Source organism: Saccopteryx leptura, unplaced genomic scaffold (genome assembly GCF_036850995.1).
Source record: "Saccopteryx leptura isolate mSacLep1 unplaced genomic scaffold, mSacLep1_pri_phased_curated manual_scaffold_21, whole genome shotgun sequence".
Taxonomy (NCBI): domain Eukaryota; kingdom Metazoa; phylum Chordata; class Mammalia; order Chiroptera; family Emballonuridae; genus Saccopteryx; species Saccopteryx leptura.
The window spans coordinates 157,940-174,659 of NW_027095703.1; the positions used below are offsets into that span (position 1 = coordinate 157,940).

Genomic DNA, 16,720 nt, shown 5'->3' on the forward strand with positions numbered 1-16,720 from the left:
AGAATTTAAAATAGAAATCTTAAAAATACTCAGAGATATACAAGAAAACACAGAAAGGCAATTTAGGGAAATCAGAAAACAACTCAACGATCACAAAGAATATATTACCAAGGAAATTGAAACTATAAAAACAAATCAAACAGAAATGAAAAACTCAATTCACGAACTGAAAAACGAGATAACAAGCTTAGCTAATAGAACAGCCCAGATAGAAGATAGGATTAGTGAAATAGAAGACAAGCAACTTGAGGCACAACAGAGAGAAGAAGAAAGAGACTCAAAAATAATAAAAAACGAGAAAGCCCTACAAGAATTATCTGACTCCATCAGAAAGAATAACATAAGAATAATAGGTATATCAGAGGGAGAAGAGAAAGAAAATGGAATGGAGAACATACTCAAACAAATAATAGATGAGAACTTCCCAAGCCTGTGGAAAGAACTAAAGCCTCAAATTCAAGAAGCAAACAGAACAACGAGTTTTCTTAACCCCAACAAACCCAATCCAAGGCACATCATAATGAAGATGACACAAACCAATGACAAAGAAAAAATTCTCAAGGCAGCCAGGGAAAAGAAGAATACAACATATAAAGGAAGACCTATTAGATTATCATCAGACTTCTTAGCAGAAACTCTACAAGCTAGAAGAGAGTGGACCCCAATATTCAAAGCCCTGAAAGAGAGAAACTTTCAGCCAAGAATACTATACCCATCAAAGCTATCCTTCAAGTACGAAGGAGATATAAAAATATTCACAGATACAGAAAAGATGAGAGAATTTATCATCAGAAAGCCCCCACTCCAGGAAATACTAAAGGGGGTTTTCCAACCAGATTCAAAGAACAAAAGAAAACAAAACCACAAGTAACAGCTCCACCAAGAAAACAATAAAACCAAACTTAAACTGTGACAACAAAAGAAAAAAAAAGGGGGGGAGAAAGGATGAAGATTAACAGTAGCAAAGGACGATGAAGCGCAGAAATACTCATAAGAAAGGGTACTACAATGAATATGGTAGGTACCCTTTTCATTACTTAATGGTAACCACCCTTGAAAAAACCACCACAAAAACACTTGACTTAAAAAAGGAAGCAACAGAAGAAAGAAGTATGGAATACAAAAAAAACAAAAACAAACAATAGAAAAACAAAAGAGAAGAATCAAACAAGATACAAAACTAACAGAAAGCAATTTATAAAATGGCAATAGGGAACCCACAAGTGTCAATAATTATACTAAATGTAAATGGATTAAACTTACCAATAAAAAGACACAGAGTAGCAGAATGGATTAAAAAAGAAAATCCAACTGTATGCTGCCTACAAGAAACTCATCTAAGCAACAAGGATAAAAACAAATTCAAAGTGAAAGGCTGGAAAACAATACTCCAAGCAAACAACACCCAAAAAAAACAGGTATAGCAATACTTATATCTGATAATGCTGACTACAAGACAGAAAAAGTACTCAGAGACAAAAATGGTCATTTCATAATGATTAAGGCGACACTGAATCAAGAAGACATAACAATCCTTAATATATATGCACCAAACCAAGGAGCACCAAAATATATAAGACAGCTACTTATTGACCTTAAAACAAAAACTGACAAAAATACAATCATACTTGGAGACCTCAATACACTGCTGACGGCTCTAGATCGGTCATCAAACAGAGAATCAATAAAGATATATTGGCCTTAAAAAAAATACTACAACACCTGGATATGATAGACATCTACAGGACACTTCATCCCAAAGCGACAGAGTATACATTTTTCTCTAGTGTACATGGAACATTCTCAAGAATTGACCATATGTTGGGCCACAAAGACAATATCAGCAAATTTAGAAAAATTGAAATTGTACCAAGCATATTCTCTGATCATAAAGCCTTGAAACTAGAATTCAACTGTAAAAAAGAGGGGGGAAAACCCACAAAATTATGGAAACTAAAGAACATACTTCTAAAAAATGAATGGGTCAAAGAAGAAATAAGCGCAGAGATCAAAATATATATACAGACAAATGAAAATGACAATACGACATATAAGAATCTCTGGGATGCAGCAAAAGCAGTAATAAGAGGAAAGTATCACTTCAGGCCTATATGAACAAACAAGAGAGAGCTGAAGTAAACCACTTAACTTCACTCCTTAAGGAGCTAGAAAAAGAAGAACAAAGACAACCCAAAACCATCCGAAGAAAGGAGATAATAAAAATCAGAGCAGAAATAAACGAAATAGAGAACAGAAAAACTATACAAAAAAACAATAAAACAAGGAGCTGGTTCTTTGAAAAGATCAAAAAAATTGACAAACCCTTGGCAAGACTCACCAAGGAAAAAAGACACAGGACTCAATTAAATAAAATCCAAAATGAAAGAGGAGAAATCACCATAGACATCATAGATATACAAAGAATTATTGTAGAATACTATGAAAAACTATATGCCACCAAATACAACAATCTAGAGGAAATGGATAAATTCCTAGTACAATACAACCTTCCTAAACTGAGTCATGAAGAAGCAGAAAACCTAAACAGACCAATCAGCAGGGAGGAAATAGAAAAAACTATTAAAAACCTCCCCAAAAATAAAAGTCCAGGCCCAGACGGTTATACTAGTGAATTCTATCAAACATTCAAAGAAGACTTGTTTCCTGTTCTACTGAAAGTCTTCCAAAAAATTAAAGAAGAAGCAATACTTCCAAACACATTTTATGAGGCCAACATAACCCTCATACCAAAACCAGGCAAGGATGGCACAAAAAAAGAAAATTACAGACCAATATCTCTAATGAACACAGAAGCTAAAATACTAAACAAAATACTAGCAAATCAAATACAACAACATATTAAAAAAATAATACATCATGATCAAGTGGGATTCATCCCAGAATCTCAAGGATGGTTCAACATACGTAAAACGGTTAACGTAATACACCATATCAACAAAACAAAGAACAAAAACCACATGATCTTATCAATAGACGCAGAAAAGGCTTTCAATAAAATACAACACAATTTTATGTTTAAGACTCTCAACAAAATGGGTATAGAAGGAAAATATCTCAATATGATAAAGGCTATATATGATAAACCATCAGCCAACATCATATTAAATGGCGTAAAACTTAGGACTTTCCACTTTAAATCAGGAACAAGACAGGGTTGTCCACTCTCTCCACTCTTATTTAACGTGGTGCTAGAAGTTCTGGCCAGAGCAATCAGACAAGACAAAGAAATAAAATGCATCCATATCGGAAAAGAAGAAGTAAAGGTATCACTTTTTGCTGATGATATGATCCTATACATTGAAAATCCAAAGGACTCCACAAAAAGATTACTCGAAACAATAAACCAATACAGAAAGGTCGCAGGATACAAAATCAACATACAAAAGTCCATAGCCTTTATATATGCCAAAAATGAAATATTAGAAAACAAACTCAAAAAAATAATCCCCTTCAAGATTGCAACAAAAAAAATAAAATACCTAGGAATAAACATAACAAAGAATGTAAAGGACCTATATAACAAAAACTACAAGGCATTGCTAAGAGAAATAGAAAAAGACACAATGAGATGGAAAAATATTCCTTGTTCTTGGATAGGAAGAATAAATATAATTAAAATGGCCATATTACCCAAAGTAATATGTAAATTTAATGCAATTCCCATCAAAATTCTTATGACATTTTTTAAAGAAATGGAACAAAAAATCATAAGATTTATATGGAACTATAGAAAACCCCGAATAGCTAAAGCAATCCTAAGGAAAAAGAATGAAGCTGGGGGCATTACAATACCTGACTTTAAACTATATTATAGGGCCACAATAATCAAAACTGTATGGTATTGGCAGAAAAATAGACACTCAGACCAATGGAACAGAATAGAAAGCCCAGAAATAAAACCACATATATATGGTCAAATAATCTTTGATAAGGGGGCCAACAACACAAAATGGAGAAAAGAAAGCCTCTTCAACAAATGGTGTTGGGAAAACTGGAAAGCCACATGCAAAAGAATGAAACTCCACTACAGCCTGTCCCCATGTACTAAAATTAATTCAAAATGGATCAAAGACCTAAATATAAGATCTGAAACAATAAAGTACATAGAAGAAGACATAGGTACTAAACTCATGGACCTGGGTTTTAAAGAACATTTTATGAACTTGACTCCAATGGCAAGAGAAGTGAAGGCAAAGATAAATGAATGGGACTACATCGGAATAAAAAGTTTTTGCTCAGCAAGAGAAACTGATATCAAAATAAACAGACAGCCAACTAAATGGGAACTGATATTTTCAAACAATAGCTCAGATAAGGGCCTAATATCCAAAATTTACAAAGAACTCATGAAAGTCAACAACAAACAAACAAACAATCCAATAAAAAAATGGGAAGAGGACATGAACAGACACTTCTCCCAGGAAGAAATACAAATGGCCAACAGATATATGAAAAGATGCTCAGCTTCATTAGTTATTAGAGAAATGCAAATCAAAACTACAATGAGATACCACCTCACCCCTGTTAGATTAGCTATTATCAACAAGATGGGTAATAGCAAATGTTGGAGAGGCTGTGGAGAAAAAGGAACCCTCATACACTGTTGGTGGGAATGTAAAGTAGTACAACCATTATGGAGGAAAGTATGGTGGTTCCTCAAAAACTGCAAATAGAACTACCTTATGACCCAGCAATCCCTCTACTGGGTATATACCCCAAAACCTCAGAATCATTGATACGTAAAGACACATGTAGCCCCATGTTCATTGCAGCACTGTTCACAGTGGCCAAGACATGGAAACAACCAAAAAGCCCTTCAATAGAAGACTGGATAAAGAAGATGTGGCACATATACACTATGGAATACTACTCAGCCATAAGAAATGATGACATCAGATCATTTACAGCAAAATGGTGGATCTTGATAACATTATACGGAGTGAAATAAGTAAATCAGAAAAAAACAAGAACTACATGATTCCATACATTGGTGGAACATAAAAACGAGACTAAGAGACATGGAGAAGAGAGTGGTGGTTACCAGGGGTGGGGAGAGGGAGGATGTAGGAGGGAGGGAGGGAGAGAGTTAGGGGGAGGGGGAGGGGCACAGAGAACTAGATAGAGTGTGGCGGAGGACAATCTGACTCTGGGCGAGGGGTATGCAACATAATTTAATGACAAAATAACCTAGACATGTTTTCTTTGAATATATGTACCCTGTTTTATTAATGTCATCCCATTACCATTAATAAAAATTTATTTAAAAAAAAAAGAGTACTAGAGAAGCCTGAAAGAAGAACAATTAATTCTCTCTCATTTCTTTTGGGAGGTCAGGAGACCTCCTTTCCAGCAGAAGTCAGGAGTTTACAAAGTAAGCAACCTCTTGGCTACGTCTTGAAGCACGAGCAAGATTTCATTATGTATGGTAAACACTCTATTAATGTTATCAGCTAAGCAACAGGAAAAAACTTCAGGGGTGAGAAGAAGAAGAGAATGATGTCAATAGAAGTAAAGCAAGAAATAATAGAAAAACATGAGCATGGTGTATGAGTAATTGAACTGGCAAGGCTGTATGACCACAATACAGCAACAATTTGTACTATCCTTAAACAAAAGTGCAAATCCAGTGAAAGGAACTACAATTCTGTCCCAATTAAGGACAAATATCCTTGAAGAAATGGGAAAGCTTCTGCTGGTGTGGGTGAAAGAGAAAGAGCTGGCAGGAGATACAGTGACGGAGACTGTAATATGCAAAAAGGCATGTATTATTTATGGCGACTTGAAGAAGAAAGAACCACCAACCTCAAAAGAGGCAGCAGAAGACACATTTAAGGCAAGTCATGGCTGGTTTGAAATTTTCAAGAAGAGATCTGGCATCCACTCGGTGGTGAAACATGGTGAAGCTTCAAGGCTGACATTATGGCAGCTGAGGAGTACATCTCACGTTTTGCTGTGCTTATCACAAAGGAAGGCTACATCTCCCAACAAGTGTTCAACTGTGACGAAACAGGATTGTTTTTGAAAAAATGCCCTGGAGGACTTTCATCATTGCAGAGGAGAAGAAGCTGCCAGGCCATAAACCCATGAAGGACCATTTGACCCTTGCATTGTGTGCAAATGCTAGTGGTGACTGTAAAGTAAAGCCATTGCTAGTGTATCATTCCGAAAATCCTCGAGCCTTTAAGACTCACCAGATTCTTAAAGAAAAACTGCAGGTTATGTGGCGTGGTAATGCTAGGGTATGGGTTATGCAGCAGTTTTTATTGAATGATTAAATTTCATCTTTGGTCCTGCAGTGAAGAAATATCTTCAAGAAAATAAACTCCCAATGAAAGCATTACTAATCCTTGAAAATGCTCCAACCCACCCACCTGGTCTTGAAGATGACATTCTCGATAAGTTCAAATTTGTGAAAATCCTCTACCTGCCACCCAACATCACTTTAATCTTGCAACCTATGGGTCAGCAGGTTATTTCCAACTTTGAAAAGCTTTACACAAAGCACTTGTTCTGCCACTGCTTTGAGGTGACTGAGAATACAATTCTAACCCTTTGAGAGTTTTGGAAAGATCACTACAACATCATGATAGGTTTACACATTATTGACTTGGCATGGCAAGAGCTTACAAGAAGAACCTTGAACTCGGCATGAAAAAAGTTATGGCCTGATGTTACAGACAAGGACTTCAAAGGATTCAAACCAGAGACCAAGACGGAGGTAGAAGTGTTGGAGGAGATTGTGTCCCTCAGAAAGTCGATGAGTCTGAGGTAGATGAGGGTGATGTAAACAAGCTCGTTGAGGAACATGAGGAGGAACTCTCAACTGAGAAGTTGAAGGAGCTACAGATGATGCAACATATGGAGCTTCTGCAGGAGATTAGTAGTGAGGAGGAGGTAGAGTCTGAGGAAATGATTTCTACAAGTGAAATTAAAGACATGCTGGCAATGTGGGAGAAGCTTTCAAGTTTCATTGAAAAGAAACACCCAGAAAAAGTTTCAACTGGTTGTGCTTCAGCACTTTTTAATGACACTTGCTTGTCACATTTTTGTAACATTTTAAAAGGCAGGCAAAAGCAAACTTCTTTGGATAGATTTTTATTCAAAATTCCTACAAGTCAAAGTGCCAAAAGTGCAGCCAAAAAGGCAAAAACAGGTGATGATTAAATAAAAAATACATAATGTTAATCATAGGTTAAGTTTAAAGTTAAGAAAGTGCATTTTTTACAATTATGTTTTTGTGGTTTCATTTTAAGTGAAGAAAGTGCAGTTTTAGTTTTGTTTAAAGTAAAGAAAATGCAGTTTCAATTTACATTTAGTGTTAAGAAGGTGCAGTTTTAGTTTACGTGTCTACAGTGCCTGGATCCCTTCCTCCCTCCTTCCTCCTCCACCATTCACCTCTGTTAGCTGCACTCATCTGTCTCCAAGGTAAGAATACAGTACAGTACTAAAGAACACTTTTTTATTTCATATTTTTTATGCATTAGTAAAATCTACATGTGTGTTTCTTAATAAAAAACATGTCTTTTTTCATAATTTAGGATGGTTTGGGGATGTTTCACAGGGCTGGAATGGATTAAATCTATATCAGTTATTTTAAGTGGGAGAAATTTGTTTGATATATGAGTTGACTGACTTACAAGCTCGGTTACAGAACAAATTAAACTCGTATCTCAAGGTACCACTGTACAAGTTTTTTTTTTCCTTTGCTAATCCCTTTACCTTTTTAATCCAGCCCTCCACCCCACCCCCTCTGACAGCTGTCAGTCTGTTCTCCATATCTATGGGTCTGTTTCTGTTTCGTTCATTAGATTCCATGTAAGTGAAATCATAGGGCACTTGTCTTTCTCTGACTTGCCTTGTCTTATTTCATTAGCATAATGCTCTCACAATAGTTTCTTAGAGGATTCTTCAGGGGTTTCTATATACAGAATCACATCATATGTAATTAATGATAGTTCTACTTTCTCCTTTTCAACCTAGATATCTTTCAGTTTTTACTTTCTTTTTTTAAATTTATTTATTAAATTTAATGCAGTGACATTGATAAATCAGGGTACATATGTTGAGAGAAAACATCTCTAGATTATTTTGACATTTGATTGTGCTGTATACCCCTCCCCCAAAGTTAAATTGTCTTCTGTCACCTTCTATCTGGTTTTCTTTGTGCCCCTCCCCTCCCCCAACCCCTCTCTCCTTCTTCACCCCATCCCCCTCCCCCCACCCCCACCCCCCACCTCTATTGCCATCACATTGTTGTTCATGTCTCTGAGTCTCATTTTTATGTCCCTTCTATGTTGGATTCATGTAGTTCTTAGTTTTTTTTTTCTGATTTACTTATTTCACTCCGTATAATGTATCAAGGTCCATCCATGTTATTGTAAAGGATCCGATGTCATCATTTCTTATGGCTGAGTAGTACTCCATAGTATATATGTATCAAAGCTTTTTAATCCACTCGTCCTCTGATGGACACTTGGGTTGTTTCCAGATCTTCGCTATTGTGAACAATGCTGCCACAAACATGGGGGTGCATTTCTCCTTTTCGGGCCGTTCTATGGTGTCCTTGGGGTATATTCCTAAAAGTGGGATAGCTGGGTCAAAAGGCAGTTCGATTTTCAGTTTTTTGAGGAATCTCCATACTGTTTTCCACAGAGGCTGCACCAGTCTGCATTCCCACCAGCAGTGCAGGAGGGTTCCCTTTTCTCCACATCCTCGCCAGCACTTATTCTGTGTTGTTTTGTTGATGAGCGCCATTCTGACTGGTGTGAGGTGATATCTCATTGTGGTTTTAATTTGCATTTCTCTAATGATTAGTGATGTTGAGCATTTTTTCCTATGCCTGTTGGCCATCTGTATGTCCTCTTTGGAGAAGTGTCTATTCATCTCTTTTGCCCATTTTTGGATTGGATTGTTTGTCTTCCTGGTGTTGAGATTTATGAGTTCTTTATAAATTTTGGTTATTAACCCCTTATCAGACGTATTGTCAAATATGTCCTCCCATTGTGTAGTTTGTCTTTTTATTCTGTTCTTGTTGTCTTTAGCTGTACAAAAGCTTTTTAGTTTGATATAGTCCCATTGGTTTATCCTGTCTTTTATTTCACTTCCCCATGGAGATAAATCATCAAATATATTGCTCCGAGAGATGTCGGAGAGCTTACTGCCTATGTTTTCTTCTAAGATGCTTATGGTTTCACGGCCTACATTTAAGTCTTTTATCCATTTTGAGTTTATTTTTGTGAGTGGTGTAAGCTGGTGATCTAGTTTCATTTTTTTGCAGGTAGCTGTCCAATTTTCCCAACACCATTTGTTAAAGAGGCTGTCTTTACTCCATTGTATTTCTTTGCCTCCTTTGTCAAATATCAGTTGTCCATAGAACTGTGGGTTTATTTAGTTTTTACTTTCTTGAGTAACTGTCCTGCCTGAAGCCTCCAGTACGATGTTGAATCGAGGTAAAGAGTGTGAATGTCCTTGTCGTGTTACTGACGTTAGAGGAGAAGCATTCAGCCTTTTAGTATTGAGCATGATGTTTGCTTTGGTTTCTTTAGATGGCCTTTACCCAATTGAGGAAATTCCCTTCTATTCTTATTAGTTCCTAGGAGGGTTTTGTGTTTGTGTGTGTGTTTTAATCATAATTGAATTTCAAATTTTATCAACTTTCACTTTCTCTACATTTATTGAGATTATCATGTAGTTTCTCAATTTTATTCTGTTGATATGGTATAGGTATACTATATAAAGTGGCTTTCTAATGTTAAACTAACCTTGCATTTCTGTGATGAATCCCACTTTGCCCCTAGTATATGATTTATATTGGAATTTCCTTAAATTTAATAAAAACTCAAGTACAGATGATATCTTCAGGATATGGAATCTTCTTATATAAAACCAGACTCTGGCCCCCATATTTGTGAAGTTGCTCTATTATTCAGGTGATAGTCTTGTATTTTTAAGAACATTACGCTCATTTATAATTCATATATTAATAGCAATGGTTCTACGTTTCCAGTGTCTTTTCTCTTACTTCCTTCCTTATTTAAATGCCTTTTGCTAGGACCTTTGGGACATTGTTGAATGGGAGCAGCTAGGGTGGACATGTTTTTCCTAATGTAATGCTTCTCTGTTTCTTTGCCATGTACATTTGTCATAGGTCCATAGTAGATACTGTTTACAACCTAAAGATGTTTCCTTCTATTTTGGATTTGCTGTGAGTTTGCATCAGGTTGGCTGTTGAATATTAACAACTTTTTAAAGTTGATTTTACAGAGAGAGGGTCAGGTAGAGAGGAAAACAATATGTTGTTTCACTTGTTGATGGATTCAGTGGTCGACTCTTATATGTGATCTGATGGGAGTTATCTGGTCAGGGGCCAATTTCTGTAAGTCCTTATTGTGAATGTAATATATTTTTTCTTCCTTCTGATTAGTTAGAATAAGGAACAGTATTAATCCAGTACCTAATACTGTATCATGCTTGCATTCCTGGAATGAATCCTATTTAGTTGTAACAAAACCTTTACTTCCAGATTGGTGGTCATCATGTGTTTCTCACTTGCATCTGCATTTGTAATTGCTACAGTCATAAGGTAGCTCAGTGGTTTTTTTCTTTTTTTGGTCTGTGTGTAATATTGATTAGGGTCATGAATTGAGAAATGTTCCGCTGTTGTCTATGGGCTAAGATGATTTGAGTAGTGAGTTATTTGTTGTAAGTCACCTGGTAAACCATATGGGTCTTATTGGGGAAAGATTTGTGATTCTCTTTTCAATTTCATCTATGATGCTGGTCCCTTCGGATTTTTGTTCATCCATTTTTGCTCTGTCATATTTGGGTATCTGTTATATTCTTGTGCTAATAGCTATGGGAGTTCTCATGTAGTGAGCAAGAAACCTAACAGTCTCTGCCCTCACAAAGCTTATAGTCTGGCAGGGGACAGACAATAGTGAATTGTCATCATATTGAGGACTGAGGGGACAGGGCATGGGGGTGTGAAAGCTCCTGGTGCAGAGTGGCTTGGCCAAGGAAGTGTGCAGGACCACCTGAGGGTGTGATTGTGGACATGCAGGGGCCATGGAGAGAGGCAGCTGCTTTCAGTGGAAGGGGTGGAATGCCTCTGAGGGAAACGCCCCCAGAAGGGCTACCCCATGCGGGCCCATGCAGGGCAGTGACCGACACCATGTGAGCCTGCGGGAAGCGGTGACATGCAGGCCTGTGGGGGGCAGTGACTGACATCACGCAAGCTTGTGGGGAGCGGTGACATGCAGGCCTATGGGGGGCAGTGACTGACACCATGCAGGCTTGTGGGGAGCAGTGACATGCAGGCCTGTGGGGGGCAGTGACTGACACCACGCAGGCTTGTGGGGAGCGGTGACATGCAGGCCTGCGGGGAGTGGTGACTTGTATGATAGCGGGTACAGCATCAGTTAGAGAAGACAGGAGAACTGCAGGAGGGTGGTGCAGGCAAGCGTGTAGCCGAGGGTGCAGCAGGCCTGACTGTAGTACTTGCCAGCCCTGCTTTCTGTCACTGAACCTGGACTCTGGCTTTCTGTGAGCGTATGTTTTCCTTTGCCACCAGGGGACACATGTCCTGCTGCCTCAGGCTTGGTGATGCCATGATGTCTGAGAATTCCTTCTTTTCTCTGAGGGAGAATTGAATGTCTGTCATCTACAGGGTTGAGGTGGCCAAAGCTCTTGGTATAAGTAAATACAGCATTTGCAGCATAAACTGTAGCCGCAACCCACTGGGGACAGTGGGGCCTGTTAGGCCTTAAGGAAATACGTGTTGAAGGAGATTGGTAAACAAAAGTGATGAGGTGAGTGCGCAGTTTTCAACCCAAAAACGGAAAAGCTTATTTGTCATTGAAGCACAGGCCACCAAAAGAGCTGAAGTGAGTTAGACACTCCATCTGCTATTCACCAGCCATATGGCAGGGGACAGCTAACCTTGGTGCCCCTGTTTCCTGTCCTGTGTCAAGTGGAGACAGAAGTTTCCCTGACTTCATACTGTTCCTGTGAGGATTAAGTGAATGCATGTACACATCAATGCAGTGAAGTGTATGAAATATCTGGCACCGACCGAACACTCAACTGTTCACATCATCATCAGACATGGCTGCAAATAGAGTTCACCTGATGTGAATAGGAGCAGGGTGCATCTCACTAGGGCTTCGAGTCCATGCTTTTCACAGCTGGTATCTCACAACCCCAGCCAGTCAGGGAGGCTTCCCTTGAGGTGGACAGAGGCTCAGCCTGGGGCACTGTGAGGGCATTTCTGAGAGACTTGGGAGGGGGGACCTGGTGGCAGAAAGCTTCTTATGGACTTAGGCCACTAGAAGCTCTCCTGCCCACAAGGAAGTGTCTCAGTGCTGGTCCCCCGTGAACCACACGGCTGTGAACTGTGCAGATCTGCGCCACTGTACAGGGCAGCGACTCCCAACCTTTGTTACAGCAGGGCACACATATGAACTGACTACTGAAATTCTGTGGCACACTGAAAAATATTTTGCTAATCTGACCAAAAAAAAGAAAAAAGGTGCAATTTTGATTCATTCACACCGGACAGCTATTGTTGTGTTGCCTGTCATCATTTCTGTGTGACAGTCTAGGGAACAGTGGCTGGTGCCCCTGCCTGAACAGCTGGTTAGTGTATGTTACAAAGCTCCTTGTGCTGCACCAGTTGAAAATTGCTGACATACAGGGGACATGATGCTCTCTCTGCAGGTTCTGAGCCCGTCCCCTGCAGATACCAGGAGAACCGGTGGACTTATGTTTTCGGGGAGTCAGAAGTTATACGTGGACTTTTGACTGTGTGGGGGCTGGTGGGAGGGTCAGCTGCATCACAGCCTGAGCACCACGGCCAGACACTCAGTGGCTGCTGGTCTGTGTTGTGTCTGCTTGAGCCAGAGCACCAGCAGTGACTGTATATTTAGTGCCTTGTATTCATGTGCCTTTATTTATTTGATTATTGTGCTCACTTACCACCCAATTAGAGTAGATTAGCTGTGATTAGAATTGATTTCTGATGATGTTGACATGTGCACTCCTAATTTCTTGCCACTCATCATGTTGCGCTGTTTGTCTTTAGATACATGCAAAAAACCTGGTGAATGCAGACCGCTGAGTGCTCTTCCAAGTCAACCACAAGAACAAGGAGCTGTACTCAGACCTTTTTGATATCAGCGAAGAAAATGAGGGAAAGCCTATCTTCAAGAAGACCAAAGAGATCAGGTACAGCCCTCCACAGCTATCTATGTGCTGCATTTGGCTTAACAAGTGTCGTGTCACCCACTGTTCTGTGCCTTTCACAGGTACGCTGACAGTGCTTGTCCCCCTGTGATTTCATTCCCACCAGGACCCACCTCCTGAAGGTAGTGCTTCTGGGAATGACATGCAGTGCCAGGAACCATGCCTGGGGAACATTAGCGTCACTCCTGCAAATGCCGTCTTCTGGAGGCGGTCCTTTTGGAAATCATGTTGGAAAAACTTGCTAGTGCTCCCAGGTAGGTAAAGATGCACTCCACCTGGATGGAGTCTGCAGGGTGTCCTGTGTTAGGAGCAGGGTGTACTGACACGACGGGGTACCCACCCATCCCAGCCAGTAGGGCTGTCTCCAAGTCCAGAGCATGGTGAGAGCTGGCCGGCACCAGTAGATGACCTCACCACATTGTTCTGTAACTGAGCAGTCCATCTAGTCAATCATTGGACACACCTTTGGCACATCTGGATCTTAAAGCCTTCTTTGTTCTGCAAGTGGCAGCTTTTGTCACTTAACTGAACAGAACAGGGTTTGTGTGGCTTGTGGAGGCTCCACCCAGTCAGAGTCTAAACACTTGCAGGGAGCACTGTATGAAATCAAACATGTGAGAATCAAACTTGACATTCAAAAATTGAATGCTTGTTACAGTTTGCTCTTCTTCTTTTGCTTTATGTTTCTTGTATAACTAATTTCCACGTAATGCACTTTGTGCTTTGATAGTTACGGCATCCTAGGGAAGCACTCTCCATCAGTCATCAAGAGCTGCTGTTCACGGGGCCACCTGTCCTGTGAGGGGACTCACCAGCTGGGAAGGGACATGTGATCCTGCAGCGCTGGCCATCATCCCCCACTGGGCATGTCCTGCTCCACAACCTAGGTGGTAGGACCTGTGTTCCACACTCACGTAACTGACTTACAAGCACTGTTTAGTTCTTCTGTTAGTTGCTAAACTTTTGTTGGTTTGCTTTGTAGATCTCAGCCAGTCAGTCTGTAAACAGGCATTTAGGTGAAGTCATTTCTCTTGCAGAAGGTTCTGGAGCTCCCTAACAGTGCTGAGATGGGTCTCCTGTGGAGCCTGTGTTCTCTGTCTGGGGGGACAGTGAGGGCGACATGCTTGGCTGTAGATCTGCCTGCACACTGGGGATACAGGACATCCACGTGGGGCAGCACCTAAAATACGGGGTAAAGCTACAGCCAGACTACCCTCAGACTGAGGAATCTGCACTGGCTAGGCAGTGGGTTCCAACACTCTGCTCCCAGCCGTCTCCTTGGTGGGGGTCGTGGTGCTCACGGCACAAGACAACCAGGATGAAGACAACCTTGCGTCCTATGCACTGCTGGGCTCACTTTTTATGTTTTAAGTGTATCAGTTCTCTTTCTAACTTTTCTTAGTGAAAATCCTTAGGGTGGAGCTTTATTTCAATAGTGATTATGTCCTATAATGTTGAAGTGTATTATTGTGATTATGAAAGTTATTTTTCAGCTATTAAAATATGTAGGTATTATGGATTGTAGACATCTTTGTTAACTAAGTTTCAAAATGAGTGTGTGACTGATTATAATACTGTAATCAGAAAACTATAAACAAGAGAAAATATTTATAACAGAAAATGTTGATATTAAATCAAAACATAAGTATATTTAGATAATGCTTGTGTTTTGACAGTTTTAAAATTTAACAAATTAGTGAAGTAAGAAAAGTAGAAGTTTTAAATTGTATTATTTTTATATAGTGTTTGTGAGGTAGACACCTTAGAATTCCAGTCCGGTGTTGTATCCCAAAAACCAGACATGTGACTTTGTTTCTGTGTGGGAGGAAGTACACACTGTATACCTGTGTGCTTGTTTCCTGTGCCGTTAATGTAGTAGGAATTTTAGCAAAGTACTGGATCCATATGGGCCACAGTGAGAATTAACTGAGGGAATTTATGTTAAAGTGTATTGTAAATTATAATGTATTTTGCCACTATAAAGGATTATTATTGGTCAGAGCGAAGAATGCTAATTAATGTTTCAATTTCAATTTATGATTCAGCATAAGTTTATATATTTTAAATTATATCTCAAATCAAGTGATTACAGTGCAGTGTTTTTCTGCTTTTGCATTTTTATAATGATAATATGATTTAGAATATGTAAATGTAAAGTTAATATAAGCATTTAAAATGAAACAGTGCTTTTTTCATTCAATATTTGGCATCAGTAAACTGTTTCAGATTATGCTCTGACAGGTGTATTTCAATTGTTGCATCCCTCTCTTTTGTGTGTGCAGATTTTCAATTGAGAAAGGGGTTGCTGGTCAAGTGGCAAGAACAGGGGAGGTCCTGAACATCCTGGACACCTATGCAAACCCATGCTTCAACAGGTACAGAGTAGCTCCAGGCCGCCGTCACATCAGCTTCCATGTCCACAGGGCGGGGCTGGGTGGTGGATCCCAGTACTGCTCAGTCCCAGTGCAGTCCATCTGTCCATCCATCCGTCCATCCTTTCTGTGCGCTGTTTGTTCCCTTCACATGACTATTATCAGTCCTCAGTGTTTGCAGATAACTACAGAATGATGGACACCAAGCCATGAATGGTGCCCCACTGCAGGAGTTATAACATTACAGAAGCAACTAGAAAGAAGGGTTAGACTTAGAGGGCTGCTTTTCTCTTCCAGTGTAGTGCTGTGACTTTGTCCAGAGCACACCCTGTAGGCTCCCCACCAGAGTGATGGAAGCCCCTGCTCTGTCCCTGACCAGCCCTAAAGGGCCTGGAGGAGGCCACTCACCCTCTGAGCCCTGGTTTCCTGACCTTTCAGTGGTGTGCAGGCATGCTCATTTTGTGTTCTTTCTGTTTTACAGAGACTGGACTTGGGTGGGGGGACACAGTGCCATGTGCAGGCAATGTCATAGAGTCGTACACCTGACACCTATAAACTTGATTCACCAGTATCACCCAATCAATTCAGTAAGAAAAGATCAGAAGAAATAGTCATAAAATGTTTGTCACTTCACTGGACACACAAGTAGAACCTGAAGGTGCAGTTGCTCTTGTCAGGTGTTACTAGAGCCAAGTCAGGACAGCTTATCAAAGTGGTTTTGTTTGAGTTTCTTTTGAGAACTAGAAACCAAATTATATTAAGGTAATTTTAATAGATCTGTAAAAATTGCATCATAAAATGGATGCTGTGATTATCAGGGAATAAAAGTTCAAGTATTTTGACCAGTGTTCAGTTAAATTAAACATTCAGTTTATTTTAAGAGACACTCAAATGAAATAAATAATGGGAAATGTTATAAGTTATTTGATTAATGTCAAATATATACAGCTTGTATATAAATACAGATATATCCTAGTAATATATTTTGTCAATAAAGAGTATGCTGAAAACCTGTTTAAAAAAACAAACTTGTTATTTTAGTGCTTAAATATTGAAAGTACTTATGTATCCTTTTATAAAACCTTTAT

The 16,720-nt window shown here is 39.4% G+C and overlaps 1 protein-coding gene across 1 annotated transcript in view; it reads left to right on the forward strand.

The window, feature by feature from the left end:
- LOC136386927 (cAMP and cAMP-inhibited cGMP 3',5'-cyclic phosphodiesterase 10A-like) overlaps positions 1-16,720 on the forward strand; it is a 113,654-nt gene that overhangs the window by 26,256 nt on the left and 70,678 nt on the right. The window contains 2 exon segments of the mRNA XM_066358041.1: positions 13,100-13,242; positions 15,543-15,635. Coding sequence (XP_066214138.1) covers positions 13,100-13,242; positions 15,543-15,635 — 236 coding nt within the window.